The sequence below is a fragment of the Candoia aspera genome, chromosome 15 (assembly GCF_035149785.1).
Source record: "Candoia aspera isolate rCanAsp1 chromosome 15, rCanAsp1.hap2, whole genome shotgun sequence".
Lineage (NCBI taxonomy): Eukaryota > Metazoa > Chordata > Lepidosauria > Squamata > Boidae > Candoia > Candoia aspera.
The window spans coordinates 16,292,449-16,309,907 of record NC_086167.1 but is presented as its reverse complement, the minus strand read 5'-3'; the positions used below and the strand labels follow the sequence as shown (position 1 = coordinate 16,309,907).

The window sequence follows — 17,459 nt, the reverse complement described above, 5'->3', positions numbered from 1 at the left end:
GTTTAAAGGGTATGCTGGTCTTTGACCGTAATACAGACTTGATGGTATAAAGGAAACAACACTTGCTTTACTGTGTGCATAGCAGACGGTTTGGAGATGTTTGAACGGATTGCGCACTGGTTTGGCCAGAACTAAAGATTATAAGGAAAAATGGGGGTTTCTCCCTGAGGGCAGGGATATTTGCGGTGAATGTGGCAATATTCAAACAACTACCCATCTTTTACAGTGCCCTTTGGCACCGACGTGCACAGGGTGACTTATTGGTCGGAAACACCTCTGCCATCAATGTGGCCTGGTGCTGGGTTTTATATAAACGTTATATTTTTACTAAAAGTTTTTAACTTTTTAACTTTTAATTAATACTTTCCCCCTTTCTATTTCCTGCACTTCTGACACGAAACGCGTTATTCAAACCAATCCCAAAGCAAGGTTTGAGCACCGCTTATTGCGCCTATCCGGGCAGCGGCAGCTTTTCTCGCACGAGACGCAGCCGAGAGCCGCAAGGCCGTCCGTCCGTCCTCGCCCGGATCCCTCCCCCGGGCTCGGCCCACGTGCCAACCCCAGCTCCTTCCTAAGCAAATCTCCCCGCCGGGTTTAGGCAAAGCCCCGCCGTAACTAAGACAGCGCCGGCAGCTTGTTTGGGATTAGGCTGCAGGGCGAGGCGACGCCGTCCCCAGGAAGCCGCACCCTCCTTGGACCGGGGACGCGGCCTGCCCGCCCGCCCGAGGGCACCAGGGCAGGGCAGGGCAGACCGCTCGGCGGAGCCGCCCGGCGCGGCGGCCAAGCCGGGGAGTTTTCCCCAACTGCCGTCGCGGCTGCACGAAGTACCTTCCGCGGAGATCACGCGTGCGAAGCGCGGGGTTTGCGCCGCTGCCGCCGCCGCCCCTTCCTCGACGCCGGTGGAGCGCAGACCGCGAGCAGCAGCAGCGGCTGCTTCGGCCGAGGCCAAGTGGCGCCGACGGCGGGGAGGGGCGGCCGGCCGGGCTTCGCGGCGGGACCCGCGCCCGCTCAAGCAGCGGCTCCGGGCTGGCCCGCCCCCCTCCGGGCGCAGGGAAGCCGAGGAGCCGCGGGCCGAGAGGCCCCCCGCGGGCCCGGCGCGGTTCCCGTCCCCTTGGCAGCCCCGCGGCCGCTCGAAGGGAAGGCGGCAGGAGCGCCGGCGGGGGGGACGAAGGCCCCCCCCGCACCTTTCCTCCCGGGGGACGGAGCCGAGGGGGCGACTTGGGGCACCCTTGCCTGGAGCAGCGTCCTCTGCCTTGGCCCCTTGAGGCTACGCGGAGTCCAACTCCCAGCATTCCCCAGCCAGCGAACAGTTTCAAGGGGCCAAGGCCGAGAAACACGGCCCTGGGGAGACCCGCTTGGCTTTTGCAGACTGCCGCGTGGGGCACGGGGCGGGGCATCGCTTGCTGGCACAGTGGGGAGCTCAGCCAGCTCCAAGGCCACCCCCACCCCGTCAGGACAGGCCCAGCACTGTCGCCCCCTTTAGTATTTTCGCTCCCCTTGAAGGACGACCAAGGGACGCCGAAGCAAAACCTCTGGGGGTGGGGTGGGGGGCAAAGGGGCTTGAAAATCTTCCTGCAACCCCGTGGGCACGTCAAGGAAACTAACATTTAGAAGCAAATATTGGAAACATTTATTTCAGAACTCTGGAACAGTGACTCTAAAAGAATCCAACACGGGCACTAGTGTTACAGGAAAGAATTTTTTTAAAAAAGTGTCTTAAATCGGTATTTAACTATACCGGCCGGAAGTTCTCATTATGCAATTTGCATAGAACGATGAAAGCAAATCCTCCTCCCAACACACACAAGCTGGTGAAGTTCGCCACGGCTCCTGAGGCAACCAGCCTGCAACCAGCGGTTCTGCTGAGTCTTGCAGAGGAGGAATCCCTGCTGCTGTTACCACTAATCTGAACACACGGAAGAACCTTTTTGCTCTGCGCTTTTTTTTTGCCAACTGCAGCTCTCCTTTCTGTACCACTTACATAACATTTCCTATTGAATTCCACAATCTTTGGCTGGCCCTGAAAGGCAAAAAAAGTGGAATTCTTTCGGACTGTGGATCCACTTCCTGCAAGTCCAAAAACTAAGAATTATTTTTCACAGCACCTCGTGAAAGTCTTAATCGATAGCAGATAAAAAAAGACAAGCTGGGAAAACTAGATAAGGCATCAGCGTGGATTAAATAAACAGCTTACTGAATGAATTCTCCAGCAGAGGCAAAATAAAAAGGCAACTTCCTGGCTGTCAACATTTCCATTTTCCTTGAAGAAGCGCAAGAGAGGGAAACGAAAAACAAAAATGCCTGGGTCGCTACTGCATAGAACAGATCGGCACCATGATCTTCATACTAGTAAAGAATTCGAACAAAAATATCGCAATGCTCCTTTGCTACGATATTCTGTTTGCTCTGAAATGCTCCACAATTTAAAAAAAAAATGCTTGGAGCAAATGCCGTGGCCTGGGTTACTCCTGGACGAAGAGAGTGAAAATTTACTGTTTACAGCAGCTTCAAAGAAACTAGTCCAAGAATATTTCCACACAACCTCTCCAGCCTGATGGCGACGAAAATGGTGGTTCTAGGGTCTCGAGGGAGTTGCAGGACCCTCACAGGGCCCTCCAGTCAACCAGCCGCTTCCCAGATTCCTTCAAGAACTCATTTGTTTTGGAGAAATGCTTGCAGCCAAAGAAACCCCTGTGCACCGAGAAGGGCGAGGGATGCGCTGTCTGCAGGATGTGGTGCCGTTTCTGCAAGAAGCCAGAGGCGTTAGACTTCCCATTCCCCAGTCTGAAGAACCAGCGCGATTAAAATGCACAGATAAAAAGTTAGGACAGCCCTGAGCATCCTGATTCTCCAGCAGCTAGAGTTAAGCAAAGCAGCCATACAAGCAGGCCTCATTTCTGCATCTACTGAATTGGAACTTCGTGCTTGAATTCCTTTTAAAAAATTGAATAGTTTCATTGGCTAGGGCCACCCGCTGTGCAAAGGCTTGATTTGTTTTTAATCCTGGTTTGGTGAACAAGCTAGTGTCTGGGCCTTCCCCAGCATGTCCCACGCGTCTAATAGCCAACGTATCTCGCGCTTGACTGAAAACGACTCGGCTAGTAGCTCACTGGCGCGCACAGTCCCCTTCTAAAGCAACGCGCAAACCGCGCTATTGTCAGAAGTCAACTTCCAGGCAGTCATACGTACCCTGTCGATAGAGCTGCCTTTCCTCTGAGCATAGGCTCCCCAGAGCATGAAAACCAGGCCATCTAGGTTCTCGTTCAGCCAGGAGACCACAGCGTCCGTGAATTGCTCCCAGCCCCTCTCTCTGTGGGAATTGGCTTGATGAGCTCGGACCGTGAGAACAGCATTAAGCAGCAGCACACCTGAATTGTAAAGAAAATGGGATGCCGTTAGCTGGGATGCTGAAGACCTCCCAATAAAGTTAACTTTTGCTCTCGCCAAGGCTGGATAATCAACATCACTCGATATGCCCATCAAGGACACAACATGCGGTCAAAGATGATGGGACCAGGACGGTGGGCCTAGAACCATCTCCTCTCCCAGTTAATGGGGAAGCACAGCTTTTCACAGTCTCTTGAGTTATTAACTGCAATCATTTTTTCGCTATTACAGGTTTTGCTATAAGCCTCGCTTTGAAAGATTACAGTTGATTATTTGTGCTGCTTGATTAGAAACATGATTGTGAGGTTAGTATCAGAGAAATAGAAAACGTATTTAGGAGACAACCCCCACCCCACAAACTAAACCAGCCTGGATGCTCTCCAAATATGTGGCCTTCAATTTTCAGAATGGCCACAAAGGCTGGGTAACTCTAGCAGCTGAAGCATGAAGACAGGATAACCAAACACACGACAGCAACTGGGAAAAGATTGCTTCAAGATAAAAGAACGGTTCTGAGTCACCTTGTTTAGCCCATCCAGTCAAGTCTCCATGGCCAGGATGAGAAAAGCCTTCTATATCTGTAGCAAGCTCTCTGTAAATATTTTCCAGGCTATAAAAAAAAACAGGTTTTTTCTTCCCAAGTCTTAAAAGCACAATATTTTCACACAATACAGACTCAGCAATCAACTCACTATTAACTCTTCCAAAGAAGGCTAAAATAACACAGCACTCTTGAACCTAATAGAACTACATGACCAAAGCTGAGCCTTGCCTGGGTGGAGGTGGAACTGGCCTCTGGACGCTGAAGCAGAGCCCGTGGGCTTGGCCGGGCCCATGATATGGATCTTGACCCAAAATGACAACTTTTACCTAAAAGCAAAAGCAGAAAACATTCAAACGCTCAGCATTAGTTATTCCTGCTCTCAAATAATTTTGTCTAGATTAATGCTTCTACTCTCTTTCTTAGTTGCATTCCAGAAAAGCAGCAAAAGTGGTATTACGCAGAATTCAGGGACCCATCAGGGTGATAGGCGTTATGAATCGTAAAGTACCTGGATTCAGGCACTGCATGAATCCAGGGCTTGCTTAATCACAAATTACTGAACAAATCACCTAATGGCTTAATGTGTTGTGTGAACTCAGCTAATATCTAAGGGAGACCATAAAGGCCAAAAGAAAGGTAGTGCTACCCACTCCTAAAGGAACAAGGCAATAAATGCAGGCTCTGTCAAGGTTAATTGTAACAAGTCAACTCACGTCATGGATATCACACAGCTGGGTCCAAGTGAAGACCTGATGCTGGGGTGGATAAACTGTATAGTGCTTGCGTTCCTCAGCAACGAACGTCATTAGCTATTAAAGAGAAAAAAAATCATTTGCTTAGACCTCAGCTAAGGGGCACAGCAAACTAAGGAGATACGACATTCCACAGCATGCATCTATGCAGACGTTGCCACCTGATGGTGTCCAAAACTCATCACAAACTCTGCCGGCCAGGGATGACAGGATTCGGTTTCCAGGAGATGAAATACCGTGTCATTCTCCGGCAGTTGTCTCTTTGTATCTGAGCCGGGTCTTAATAATGTTCAACAACTTAAAAAAGGCCTATCAGCCAGCTGCTTTAAGGAAATACCTAACACGGTGGTGCGGTAACCCTGAGAATGAACTGCTGAGCAGGAAGCACTTGTCTAACCTTACATCAGCGAGAACAGACAAAATTTCATCCCAACACAGGCTCAAAAATTAGCAAGCAACCCTAGTCCTTCATTAGCTGGACTAAGACCTTGAAGCCAGAAGAGGGGGAGGCCCCCCCCCACAAAAAAGAGTCTTTCACGGGTTAAAGAGGAAAATCCTGGCTTCTTGCCCACCTGAGCAAAATAGGGCTTGGAGAACTCTCCGGCCAGCGAGACCCTCCAGCTCTGCCCGAGCTCCGCAGGAATGTAGCGGGCGGTGCGGGTCGCAAGCCTCTGCAGCGCCGCCTCTTTGTTTTTGCGGATGCGTTCCACCTGTTGCGGGCTGAGCGGGGGAGATCGCGGGGAGCAGCTGCCATTCTTCGGTCTTTTGGCGGCCTGGAAAAGGGAAAAGAAACGGGTCAGGGGCGGGGAAACGGAGGCGGGAAAGAGGCAGCGGGGAGACGAGCAAATTCCCAGGGCCGCTGCCATGTAAGTGAAGCAGCTGCGACTGCCGCCGGCACTTCCGGCCCTAGATAAACACGAGGGCATTTCGCGGGAAAAACAAACGCAAGGTCCCGCCCAAGCTCCTTATTGGCCCGCAGACCAAGGACTGCTCCCCCTCGCTTTTCTATTGGTCCATATCCATCATGTTCCCTTTTTTTCCCTTGGCCCGCCCCGTCCTAATTGGACTGCGGGTAGAACAGGCGTAACCCCTTACGACCAATCGCGACCAATATCTCGAGCTAGGGCCCGCCCCTCCCTCGGGTTGCTAAGGAAGCACGACCCTCGTTGGTTCACCCGCGCACGTGACCGGCTCCCGGAGCAGCGCGCCTTCTAACGAGAGCTTCCCATTGGTCTGTACCTCAGACCTTCTCCTTTACCCGCGAAAACGAGCAAGCTGAGAACATTCCCGGCTTCCTCCGTCCGGATCTTCACAAAGCGCGTCCTTCTCCGTCGTATTACTAAAGTGTTAATAAAGCTTTAATAAAGCTCGTCATAATAAACGCAGAAACAAACTACCTCAGCAGCCTCGGCTGACTCCGGGGAGCGGCTCCTCTTCGTACCGGGCGCCGCCGTAAAAAAGGAGAACAAGGACTTCTGCCCGATCATGGTGGCCCCGCACGCAGGTGGAATCCGGCGCTGCAGGTCGGGAGCGGCGGAGGCGGCCGGCGGGTGTCTGGAAGCGCCGTTCTAATTTAGCGCGAAGCTGCTGCGCACGCGCGGCCAAGGAACGCCCTCCCCGTTCGATTCGCTGTGGCCGGGAGAACAAAATGGCGGCGGACTTGGCGCATGCGCCCTGGCTCCTCCTCCCAGCCCGGGGGCGCCCCCTCCGCCGACGGGGCCCGCTGCGCCGAGGCCCCTCCCTGACCGGCCCGTCCAGCGGGAGCGGGCACCCGGGGGGCGTCCCCCTTCGTGCCCGGCGTGAGCGGCTCGGCGGGGCCAGTCCGGGGGCGCCGCTGACCGTCGCCGTCGGCCTTCTCGCGCCCCGGCCTTTGGCGCGGCGGGCGGAGCCGCTGCGGCTGCGGGCGGAGCCGCCGCGGGGGGTTCCCGCAGAAGAGGCTGGCTGCGGCTGGGAAGCCCTGCCCGGGAGGGCTGCGGTCCGGGGGCTGCCAGGGCTGCCCTGCTGGGGGGCGCAGAAGGGGAGGGCGGCCCGGCCCGGGGCCTCCCCCCCTCTCCCCGCAGCCGTATCCTGCAGTCGGCGATGGAGAGCGTCCTCATCCCGGGGCTCGCCGCGGGGAAGTCCCGGGCGCCCAGGGACGCGGCGGCGGCGGCGGCGGCAGGCTCTGCCGAGCAAGGCGGCCGGACGGCGGCGAAGAGGGCCCGGCGGGAGGCGTCCCCCTCGCCAGGCGCCCCGTGGGAGCGAATCCGGGCGGAGGGCCTCAGCTGCGACTACGTCCCCCTCTTCGGCAGGGCCGAGGCGGACGGACTCTTCCGCCAGCTTGAAACCGATGTGGAGTACTTCGAAGGTGAGCGGAGGTCCGTCAGCCCGGCGGGTGCTTTGCCGGCCTTCCGAGGCAGCCGGAGCACCAGAAAACAGCCCTCCTCCTCCTCCCGGCCCTTTGCCCGTGGCTTGAGAGGGGCTGCAGAGGCCGCTTCCGGTTTTTCTGTCTCCAGAAGCTTCCGAGAAACGCTGGTCCTTATTTGCAGCTGGACAGGGAGATCTGTTCTCTCCCCGAACAGGTGAACTTACCAAGCTGCACATCTTTGGGAAATGGCACGACATCCCGAGGAAGCAGGTGACCTACGGGGATGCTGGGCTAACCTACACTTACTCCGGTGTCACCTTTTCACCCAAGCCGTGGATTCCAGTTCTGAATCACATCAGGGAGCGGGTTCACCTGGTCACTGGCCATACCTTCAATTTTGTTTTGATAAACAGGTAATTCCCCAGTGTATTTGGGATGGCAGCAAGCACCGGGGGATCCGCTTGACACCCTTTTCTTTCTGGAACACGGGGATCTGGGGTGTCTCCGGCTGCCACGTTGCAATGCCTGGCAGATCTTTCCTTGTGCCTCTGCAGGTATAAAGATGGCCACGACCACATAGGAGAGCACAGGGATGACGAGAGGGAGCTGGTTCCTCGCAGCCCCATTGCCTCCGTGTCCTTTGGCGCCCGCAGGGACTTCATCTTCCGCCATGGGGCTTCTCGGGGCAAAAACCCCTCCCGCCGAATCGGGCCGGTCAAGTTGCAGTTGGATCACGGCAGTCTGCTGGTGATGAACTTTCCCACCAATCGTTACTGGTACCACAGCCTGCCCAGCCGCAAGAAGGTCCTGGCTCCCAGAATCAATCTGACCTTTCGGAAAATTAGGAGCGTTTAGCTCCCGGGAGCAGAGGGGGTGAGCGTTTTTTCATTCTTTCCTTTTGGGGCACTTGAAGAAACACCTTTATTTCTCATGGGCTGCAGCACAAAGCACAGCACGGGTTTATTGTTCCCCCTTCTTGAGGCAAAAAGCCACCTGGACTCAGTTGGGCTGTTCGGTTGAAGGGGCTCTGCTTGCATAACCTGGTGCATTGCCTGGCTACCAGGGTCTCTAACCAAACCATATTTGTGGCTGTCATTTGCCACCACAAATCGGCCAGTCACACTTTACCCTGGAAGGCTGTGTGAACCTGGCCTGTGGCACGGTGTATCCTGTGAACCAGGAAAATGGGGTTACCTGAATGAACCATGCTTCAGTTAACTATGAGGAAGCGTGTTGCACAAACAATCCCTGGCTCAGTGCATTGTGGGAATGCCTTAATCTGCTTGCTGGTTAGGAGCTGATCAAGATTCATGGCCCTTCCCTAAGACGGTACTAGAGCGGTGGAAGTGTGGATGGGCAGGGAGACTTCGCTATTCCAGGGAATGGCGGGACACAGCTTGTCCCGAGTCGAGGAAAGTGAGTGTCTGTGCACCAGGGTTGCTCCAAATGCAGGCGTGCTTCTGCCCCGTGGGCAGCTGTGTCCTGGGAATCCCCAGGCTTGGAGCTAGGGAAGGACTTGGATCTTCCCAGGGCCTGTATGTGCTTTGCTCCACACGTTTGCTCAAGGAGTGAATCTGCAAGCAACAGGCCTGAGGTCTACGAACTGTAGTTTGTTTGTTTTTTAAACATACCCCAAATAAATAAAAAGCGACCATTTGTTTCTTATGCATGTTGGACTTCCTGTACATCTGTTCTTCCCTCTGAGCTTCATTTCTATTTGACGCTATTGTGAAAAGACACAAGTGGCAGGAAGAAGGGGTTTCAGGGAACGATCCCACCCTCCTCCTCTTTTGCCCACTGTCAAACTCCATCCAAGAAAGGCTAGCCACCTAGACAGTCCTTGGGAAGGGCGACCCTAAGGCTTGCAAAAAGCTGGGCCCAGCAACAGGGCAAATGAGCCAGAGAGAGTCTGGCTTTGGTTTCTGAGCCAAATTCAGTGTTTCCTGCCACAGCAAGCCAGGTTTCTGGTTCCCTGAGACTGGAGGAAGCTCTGTCTTTGTCATCAGTGTTGGGCTGCTGACTTCAATAACATGCACAACTTGTTAGCACACTGTCATCTAGCTTTGATTCCACAGGGACAAAAGGATTTCTCTCTTATAGACACACACACAGGTGCTTGGTCTAAGTACAGTTGTTATTTTAGCAGCAGTTTTATCATGTACAAAATATTTTAAATCAGCAAATTCTGGTGGCAGAATTAGCAAGGAATAGGAAACACTTCCTTTCATTGCTTAAGGAGAACCTGGTAAGAAATCTGATGTAATTGGATCTGGTAATTAAATTTGAATAATAAAATAAATCACAACAGACTTGTCAGTACGAAGATACCACCTGCCTTCTGGGAAGCGGCTTCATCCCCAGTCAAATCCAAGCGCTCCTCTACCCCACCGGCTTCCCCTGGAATTCCAGAGCGCTGGCCCCACACAAGCAGTCCTCTTGCCTCCAGGTCACCAGCGCTGGTACGCCTCAGTTTTAAAACAAGATCAAGGCACTTAAAGAATCTTTTTCGCCCTCCCCTCGATTGCTTACCTGACTGAATCTGCCGCAGGCATGAAATGTTTTAAAAGACAGGCAGTAAATCACATCGAAGCAGAAGAGGTAAAAGTCACAAGTGAGAGGAATCTAAGAGGTCTCTACCTAAAGTTCCTGGAACAGAAAATACTCCCGAGCACATGAGGACTTTTCTGATATGGGTGAAAATCACACGCACGACGCTAACTGTGTGGCTTCAGGCAGGGTCGTCCAGCTGGCTCCTGTGGAGAAGCACCCCCTCCCTTTCATCCTGGGGTGGCCACGGCAACCAGGATGGTGGGTTCTTGCCCTGGAGAAGGGCAGCAGCTACAGCAGCCCAGCCTGGTCCCCTCCATTATTCCTCAGCTTGGAATTCCTGGCTTGGATGCTGCCACCTGGAGCCGGTGCGCTCGTAGAAGAGCAAGTAGGCACTGGAAGACAGGACTTCTTGCAGGGTGCTCTTGCGCACCAAGTCGTCTGAAACCCAAAGCCACTGGCTGCTGGCAGACAGCAGAGTCTGGGAAGGCGACGGAGAACGGCGGTAGGTCACAAAGTGTCCTGAATGCATGTCCCCGTGGTGGACCACGACAGCCATTAAACGGTACACATAGCTGGGGGAGCTGCCAAAGGCAAGAGAGAGGCAGAGACTCACTCCACATTCATCCTCCCCTGTTTCGAGCTCAGAAGGGAAGCAGCAGGCTGGGCTTCTTTCTAGCAACTGCCTAAGTTCACGGCACAACAGCAGGTACTGCAGCTGCCCCAGAACCGCCCCGGGAGGGCTGGATCTGGACAGGGTGGGATTTCATCAGGAGGCTGTACTGAGGAAGCCCAGGTGTTTAACCGATGTGCTCAAAGGCATGCAGAAGATGCGGACAAATGGCATTTTACAAGCTGTTCTCATCCCTGAGGAGGTCTGGCAGCAGCCCGCCCTGTTTTCACTTACCCGCAACCAGGAATGGCCACGAAAGGGAAACCAATGGAGGGAGGCAGCAACGCAGCACAGCAAGTGCCGTTGGTGAGAGCGGATTTGTGGTTCCCTGCCTGTCCCACATCTGTAAACAACAAGGAAGCTGATCCCTGATGTCTCTGGGCCCCCAACGGCTGATGTAGGTGAGCAGCTGGGGCTCTGCATGAGGCCTACCTACCATCCTCAGGGTCTGGCTCGGCCTGCCGACCCACCCTGGGGCTCAATTTATGGGTGGGAAAGTGCTGCTTGTAGAGATCCAGGATGAGGAATTCGCCGAACTGCACGTGCTCATTCCGCTTCAGGGGCAAGCCATGACTGGACCAGCTCAACCGTTGCAGGTGGATGCAGAGGCACTGAGGGAGCTGGAAGCAACCAGCGAGTCAAAAGGGAGATGTGGAAACATGCCTGTCCGTGGCAGTCTGGGGCATTCCCGTTTGCGACGTAGCCAAAACGAGCCCACAGCTTCCAAAACGGAAACCACCAGCCCTTGTGGCATTCCAGGGGCCACGCAGAATTGGTGCGAAATTTCCCAGAGAGTGGATTAAGAGGTCCGCCTGCGACACTGGCTGATCCTCTGCGGACCCCAGGTGGATGGCTCTCAGGAAAATAAACATGGATCGGGGGAAGCTAATCTGCCAGGGACAAATGTTAGCTTCGACTCTGAACCCGGTCTTCCTGATCTGCTGTAGGAAATCCCGTCCCTGCCTCATTACCACCTTTGCTATCTAACATCTGCAGATACAGAGTGAGGCAGAGAACAGAGTATTTCCTCTGCAGAGTTTGCAGTGCACCTAGAGAGCGTGTCCTGTTCCACCCCAGTGCACCCACAACAGGTCCACACACCCCAATTCTTACCTTTCCTAACTTTAACTGCTTAACAAATGTGGTCCTCTGGTGCTCCGCAATTTGGCTGCCCTCAGTCCCTTCTGCCTGAATCTTGGGGAAGGGGATAGAAAACAAAAAGAAAAACTCCTTTTAAAAAAGCTTTTTAACCAAGCAAGAAGGAATCGAAACATTACAGCTTTTGCAGTTGTAGCTACGGGCACAATTTCTTTCAGATGCTCAGGGGTTCTTGCGTGTGACCAAGACACAATTCACACAGGCATTAGGCCAGGAGGCTGTTCCATGCCAAGGAGCTTCCAGTCACCAGGGAACCCCTTTTCCAAGCTTTGCTTAGCACTGCCCACCATTCACATACCAGCCCACCTTCTCGCGCACACTCAGCTGGATCCTCCGTCAGGCATTACCTGTGGCTGGGTGGACAAACCAAGAGCTGAGTAGCAAGACCAAAAATCACTTGCTACATTCTCTTGGCATCTGCTGACATCGTGAGGACACTACTTTTACACCTGTGTGCAAATTGGTGTGTGAAATGCAGAACATACAGATCTCCGCCATGCAACCCCAAACCTGAGGGTTCCATCTGAAGACCTACTTTGGTACAATTGTCACATACAACGTCCTTGACTGACTCAGAGGAGATGAAGTGGCGAAGGCAGTGATCCAGCGTCAAGGGGTGGCCCTGTAGACAACGGGAGAAAACCAGGCAAAGGTGAAGAGTTGGGCTGATTCTTGAAGCACTGCTGCGGACCTCTGAGAAAAAGGACTTACCCACACGGTGGCCGGGATGCTCAAGGAAAGGCTGTCGAAGGTATCGTATCTGAGGGGACTCTGAAAGAGAAAGACAGCTCCAGACTCTGCTTTGAACACCTTCCCACCTCCCAGCAGATGGAGAAGCACCACTGTTGCCAGGCCCTGCCCAGGTTGAACAGTTCTACAGCAACTCCTCCAGTCTGGTGGATCCCAGAAAACACCCCCTGAGGTGACACCTGGAAAATTTAGGCTCTTTTGCCCAACCACCACCCACGGAGGAAAACGTGAAAGGATGCCCAGGTGATACAGCTTGTTTGCAAGCTCTCTTCTCTCTGCAGAGAGCGCCCCGGGCCTCTGGATCCTTGCCCCCCTCGCCCCCGGCTCCAGCCGACACATTTCTGCACGGTGGTTGGGGAAGAGTCTGGCTGGGCACGCACTTCCACTAAGCCGTTAGTTGTTTTTATTGTGGGTTGTGAAGAAGCCACAGTAGCCTGGTTCACACAGAACACTAGGATACAAAGTGGTTTATAAACTATGGTGGCTGGGTTTCTGAGACCAAGGGAGCCACAGCACCGCAGAGCATGATTGCAAAGCTGGTCCTTTGGCACAGAATGTTCCCATGGGAGATTCTGGCTCTGGGAAGGCTCACGCTGCCCTCAGAACAGACCAGGTGTCCCGAGGAGCGGCTCATGCATCCAGAACGCCCCAACAATTCCTGCTCCAGGCAATCCGCTTCTGTAGGTGCGCAGACCAGCCAGGAAGGAAACAAGACCTGGTGGGAACTGGCTCACCCCCATAAAACCTTGGCCTCCAAGGAGCTGTACTTATTTCTCTTACGTACCTGGTGCTTGCAGCCCTTGCAAACCATGTTACTTGTCAGCCTCCCGTGAAAAGGATGCTGACATTTCCAACGATTTGGCATAGGGTGAAGTGGCCCTACAAAACACAGCTCGTTTGCCACTATCTGATTCTTAGCATTTGTAAAAGTGAACAACCCTTATTATTTCCATGAATCATTGTACTGCTTTAGAACATGCACAGAAGTGCCCAAGTATATTTAGTTCTGGGGCTCAGATAAACTCCCATTCCCCCCCCCCCTTTCAAGCAAAAGAAGTAATTCCTCACCAAGCACATTTGCTGACAAACACCAATTAAATCTGATACATTGCAGCAAGGCCAATTGGCTGGAAATAACAGCAGGCAATTCCAGTGGGGGAACCGTTGTGTAATACAGCTACCAACCCTATTATACTTCTTTTTGCATTTCAGGTATCTCAGTTTTTATGCATGATGCGTAATAGTGAGCCACATTTTTTAAAATTATTACCATGCGGTGACATCACATTTTCTGCTTTTTATGTTGTTTCTCAATCTTGTGATTACAACAGTGTAAGATGCTTGCTGGATGAGAGTTTGTGGATCTAGAATACAGCGTCTTACTTCCAGGGATGGCTACCCACAAGATGTTTCCAGAAAATCAACAAAAGAGGCATCTAAAGTTTGCTGGGATGCCAAACTAGTCAGATGCTACTGCTTACAATCTGAGATCACTAGGTGAAATCTTTGCTGTTTATTCTTTTTCCCATTTCATCAAGTTGAAAAAGCTTTTTTTACCTTTTGTCCTGCAGCATATTTGTTCTTGGGGTATTTCTGGCTCCTAGATAGGAAAGACACAAATACAGTTAAGAAAATAAACTGGAAATATCAAGCCTTTCGATTGTTTGCATTTTTGTCTTGGAGATTTAAACACTCTGAAGAAAGATAAAATGCATCCCTGCCCAGCCCTATGCAGGCTATTGAAAAATAAGTCCTCAAAAGTTCAAGAGGGCACGTTCCCAGGCAGGTATAGAACAGACGATTGGCTTAAACTGTATTTGATTCCTCTTCCAATTTATTTGTAAGCCATTCTATTTCACTCACCTCCAGTGAATGCACATCAAATAAATGTGGAATCTGTGCCTGACCCTCTCGTTCTTCTTCCAGTGAGGAAGTGAGAACATGGAACAGTTCATGAGCATCCTAGCCAAAAAAAAAAAAGGTGGGGGGGTGACTGGGAAGTTCAGAATGCCAGGTCAACAATAGCAGGAAAGCCAACTGCAACGAACAGGGGAGAAGGCAATTCTTGCTCCTGTTTTTATGTGCCAAATATCACAGACCAGACCTTCAGTAGGTAGTTATTGAGAAGTTGAGCAATATATGCCATCACCTGACTTCCTTTCAATCACTACCTGCTCTTCAAAAGAGGAGATTTGCCAGCGATGCAGCCTTAAAACCTCCAACAAGCAGCTTGCATCCAGGAGGCCTTCCTCCATTGCCTCTTGGCAGGATAAAGCTGAAAGCAACAGACAGCCCAAAGAGTTAATGCAGACTCCAGAAAAAGTGAACTTACTCCCTTCCCAGGCCTAGAGCCCCTGATTCTAGAAAAAATGCTCGATGCCTGTGTGGTTTGGGAGGATACGTGGAAAATCTTCACACTGAGGCGCTTAGAACGCAGGCCACATGCCTGCCCTGCCATCATCAGCTGGCAGAGTTTGCATATAGTTTTCTACAAATTTCAGATGAAGTACATATCCTCAGGCGATCCCAATATTCATGCTCCCCAAATGGAATCATTTCTAGTGCTGTGCTCTACCACTACAATGCCGTTCCCTCCTTCATAACGTAAGAAAGCTCTGGGTCTGTTTGCTAGGTAATCCAGTGAGCAGCACCAGGAGTCAAAGGCTAAAATAAAGGACAACCCCCACCCCTCAGGAAAGTGGCTTATCTTATACTTCACAGAGACAGGCACACCCACAGCCACACACACACACACACACACACAGACCCAAGGTATTGCAGAAGGATTTTTACCTTTCAGCAGGCGAAGCAAGGTCAGCGACAGGGACTGCTGTCCAGCTCTCCTGCTTTGGCCAGCCATGTCCTGACCGGCGAATCCTTCCAGCCACTGAATGAGAGACGGACACGCTGACAGCCCTTGGAGAAGAGAGTTCATGAAGCATGTGTTTCCCAGATTAAGCAACCCTGGCACCAGCCCTGGTGGGGGGGAAAAATGATCACCACAACGTATTAGCATCGGGGTGAGTGAGTTGAGGCCTGCTTCTATTCTTATTCCTGGCGCTCTCTGAGCTTGGTTGCTTCCTTGCAAACGTTTCATTACCCAATTAGGTAACAACATCAGTGTGAGGGAGCGGGGGGGTTGCTGCCAGTTTATATACAGTACCTTATATACATAGACAGTTACCTACAGTTCAGCCCTGAGCTACAGAGATACTCTTCTACTGCAGCCAGAAATGGGCAGCAAACCATTCACAAAGCACGCAAATGGGAGAACTCTGCATGTACGCAAACCTCCCTCAAGGAACAACTATTCTGTCCGCATGAATGCCCACGACACCGTGCCCTGCCCACCAGTGTCAGATACAGACCCCCAATAAACTGCGCGGCTGGATGGGAGACGTCTCAACAAAGCGGCCGAAGCAGGGATCAGTGCAGACAGACAATCAGGCAGCCAGCAATGCCCTAATCAAGGAACCACCAAGGAGGCAACCACACGCCACCAACACGGGCAGGGCAAGAGGCTGGCTATAAACTGGCAGCAAACCCCACCCTCCGGTTATCAGCTGCCAGCAAAACCTTTTATTCTGGGGGAAAACAGCCCATTGCGAGAAGTAAAGCGCTCGGCTGTTCGCTGGCAGACGTTGCCCCCTGGCTGGATAAGGAAAGGTCTGCAAACAAGCCCCCAGGCCGGGAGCGCCCCAAGGACTCCGCGCGTCTTCCTCTCCGGCCTCTCCGGCAGCAACTGCCGCGCCTCCTCTCGCTGTTTCCGCCGCTCAAGCCGGACCCGCTTCTCCTCCGGCCACGGCGGAAGACCCGGCTTGTGGCTGCCCTTGCCCGCAGGGGGGGCGCCGCCGCCGCCCGGGCGATCCTCACCTTTCCTGCGCCTCTTCCTCCCCGCCATGGGGCCCCAGAGGACGTAGAGGCTGGCGGCCAAGGCGGCGGCCACCCCGCCGAGGACCCCCCAGTTTCTCATGATCCGGGACCTGAGAAAGGGAAGGGAGCGTGAAGGAAACCCGTCCTCGGGGAAGGCTGAACGGCCCCCGCGCTCCTCGCCGGCAGCCTCCCCGCCTCGGCCTCCCCATCGCAGGCTTCGGAGCCGGCGTGCTTTCTGGGAGTTGTAGTCACGCCCCCCCCCCCGGAGCTGTCCATGGGGAAGTCTGGCCGAGACGTGCCCCGGAGGAGGCCCTCAGCCCAGCCTCCCGCTGCCCGCAGGGATCCGCCGGGCGCCAGGGGAGCGTCCCTCCCTTTCACCCCGCAGGCGGCGGGGACAGCCGCGCCGCTCGCCAGCCTGACCTGGCCGAGCCCCCGGCCCGGAGGAGCCGCCGGAGCACCGTCGTCGCCTGCCCCGTTTCCCGCCCGCCGAAGCGGCTCAGCAGCATCCCCGGCCCGGCCCCGCCTCGCCTCCCCCCGCAGGCGGAACTGAAGGCGCGGGTCGCGCGGGGAAGGCTTTCAGAAAGGAGCGGAAGCCGCCGAGTCGAGATCCTTTCCGAGGATCTCGTAGCAACTGGGTCTGCCCGCCCCGTCGGTTGCTAAGGGTTTCCGCTCTCAATGGCTCCCGTCTCGCTCCGGGTGCCGCGAAAACATGGTTCCGAGGGCGGAAAAAAAGGTTCAGCGCGACAGCTTCCCTAAAAGATAAAAGGAGGAGGGTATCTTTTTTCTCGTGGGGAGAAGGCAAAGAGGGAAGAAGCAGCATTCTGGATCAACCGATTTCTTAATTGCATCAAAATAGAAATTGGCTTTAAAGATGGTAGATCCAGTTCTACTTGGGAGTAAGCCCTCTGAATCTAATGAGAACTAGTTCTAAGTACCATCAGGCAATAAAGCTGCAATATTCATTGTTCATCCCAAGCCACCGGACATCAACCGAGTGCCTGATAAACTGCGGCTATGCTTACCATCTATTTAAAGGGTTCCCAACCATACCCTGTTGGGCAATGCTGCTCTAAGTCATCACTTCCAATCCCTTAGTTTGCATTTGTAAAAATGATTTATTGCTCCCTAAACAAAACATTTTGAATACACATAATTGGGGGGGAGGGAGCAGAGTATCAAACAGCACATAAGAAGTAAAAATTTCCCATGAAATAAAGGAAAGCAGTTCTGAGACATTTCAAAGTCTGCTACATTTCCCCAATGTATTTAGTATTAAGGCATCCTTGTCAATTGTGGATGAAAGCTGCAATGAGATGGAGCAATCCTCATCCAGAAGGGGACAAGTTTGGGAAGGTTGAAAATCATATGCGAGAGTGACATGTTCAACATCCTGCTTAAGATAGCGTTGTCTGTGCAAAGGCAGACCTCAAC

At 53.1% G+C, this 17,459-nt stretch overlaps 3 protein-coding genes across 5 annotated transcripts; 1 reads left to right on the top strand and 2 right to left on the bottom strand.

The window, feature by feature from the left end:
• Nucleotides 1–1,967: 1,967 nt before the first annotated feature.
• On the bottom strand, nucleotides 1,968–6,243 carry UNG (uracil DNA glycosylase). 2 transcript variants are annotated; one of them, XM_063315672.1, is made up of 7 exons: nucleotides 6,081–6,243; nucleotides 5,256–5,456; nucleotides 4,645–4,740; nucleotides 4,160–4,257; nucleotides 3,909–3,997; nucleotides 3,190–3,368; nucleotides 1,968–2,744 (listed from the first exon to the last, which is right to left on the bottom strand). In XM_063315672.1, the coding sequence occupies exons 1-7, from the start codon at nucleotides 6,168–6,170 to the stop codon at nucleotides 2,604–2,606; spliced, it is 894 nt and encodes a 297-aa protein (XP_063171742.1). In that variant the 5' UTR covers nucleotides 6,171–6,243; the 3' UTR covers nucleotides 1,968–2,603. The 2 variants fall into 2 exon arrangements, with proteins under 2 accessions (XP_063171742.1, XP_063171741.1); XM_063315671.1 differs by lacking the exon at nucleotides 6,081–6,243 and having other exon boundaries at nucleotides 1,969–2,744; nucleotides 5,256–5,566.
• Nucleotides 6,244–6,644: 401 nt separating this feature from the next.
• ALKBH2 (alkB homolog 2, alpha-ketoglutarate dependent dioxygenase) lies at nucleotides 6,645–8,640 on the top strand. Of its 2 annotated transcripts, none has more exons than XM_063315309.1 (3): nucleotides 6,645–7,027; nucleotides 7,242–7,440; nucleotides 7,681–8,640. In XM_063315309.1, exons 1-3 carry the CDS (start codon nucleotides 6,763–6,765, stop codon nucleotides 7,880–7,882), a joined length of 666 nt encoding a protein of 221 aa, XP_063171379.1. In that variant the 5' UTR covers nucleotides 6,645–6,762; the 3' UTR covers nucleotides 7,883–8,640. The 2 variants fall into 2 exon arrangements, with proteins under 2 accessions (XP_063171379.1, XP_063171378.1); XM_063315308.1 differs by having other exon boundaries at nucleotides 6,675–7,027; nucleotides 7,582–8,632.
• Nucleotides 8,641–9,146: 506 nt separating this feature from the next.
• USP30 (ubiquitin specific peptidase 30) lies at nucleotides 9,147–16,629 on the bottom strand. Its single transcript, XM_063315512.1, has 13 exons — nucleotides 16,449–16,629; nucleotides 16,029–16,138; nucleotides 14,949–15,131; nucleotides 14,327–14,430; nucleotides 14,019–14,117; nucleotides 13,713–13,755; nucleotides 12,940–13,034; nucleotides 12,117–12,176; nucleotides 11,941–12,027; nucleotides 11,361–11,441; nucleotides 10,684–10,867; nucleotides 10,482–10,590; nucleotides 9,147–10,158 (listed from the first exon to the last, which is right to left on the bottom strand). The coding sequence occupies exons 1-13, from the start codon at nucleotides 16,532–16,534 to the stop codon at nucleotides 9,894–9,896; spliced, it is 1,506 nt and encodes a 501-aa protein (XP_063171582.1). The 5' UTR covers nucleotides 16,535–16,629; the 3' UTR covers nucleotides 9,147–9,893.
• Nucleotides 16,630–17,459: the final 830 nt, after the last annotated feature.

What these genes read in the sequence shown, in the direction of transcription:
- UNG (XM_063315671.1), bottom strand. Translation starts at nt 5,549, where the DNA reads ATGGCAGCGGCCCTGGGAATTTGCTCGTCTCCCCGCTGCCTCTTTCCC. An exon ending in CCAGTTCCACCTCCACCCAG is followed by an intron (nt 3,998 to 4,159) that starts GCAAGGCTCAGC and finishes TTTTTTTTATAG; the next exon opens with CCTGGAAAATATTTACAGAG. An exon ending in AAGGCAGCTCTATCGACAGG is followed by an intron (nt 2,745 to 3,189) that starts GTACGTATGACT and finishes GGCTTCTTGCAG; the next exon opens with AAACGGCACCACATCCTGCA.
- ALKBH2 (XM_063315308.1), top strand. Translation starts at nt 6,763, where the DNA reads ATGGAGAGCGTCCTCATCCCGGGGCTCGCCGCGGGGAAGTCCCGGGCG. An exon ending in CGATGTGGAGTACTTCGAAG is followed by an intron (nt 7,028 to 7,241) that starts GTGAGCGGAGGT and finishes CTCCCCGAACAG; the next exon opens with GTGAACTTACCAAGCTGCAC. An exon ending in AATTTTGTTTTGATAAACAG is followed by an intron (nt 7,441 to 7,581) that starts GTAATTCCCCAG and finishes GTGCCTCTGCAG; the next exon opens with GTATAAAGATGGCCACGACC.
- USP30 (XM_063315512.1), bottom strand. Translation starts at nt 16,534, where the DNA reads ATGCTGCTGAGCCGCTTCGGCGGGCGGGAAACGGGGCAGGCGACGACG. An exon ending in CTTGCTTCGCCTGCTGAAAG is followed by an intron (nt 14,431 to 14,948) that starts GTAAAAATCCTT and finishes TGTTGCTTTCAG; the next exon opens with CTTTATCCTGCCAAGAGGCA. An exon ending in TATGTGACAATTGTACCAAA is followed by an intron (nt 11,442 to 11,940) that starts GTAGGTCTTCAG and finishes CCCTTCCCCAAG; the next exon opens with ATTCAGGCAGAAGGGACTGA.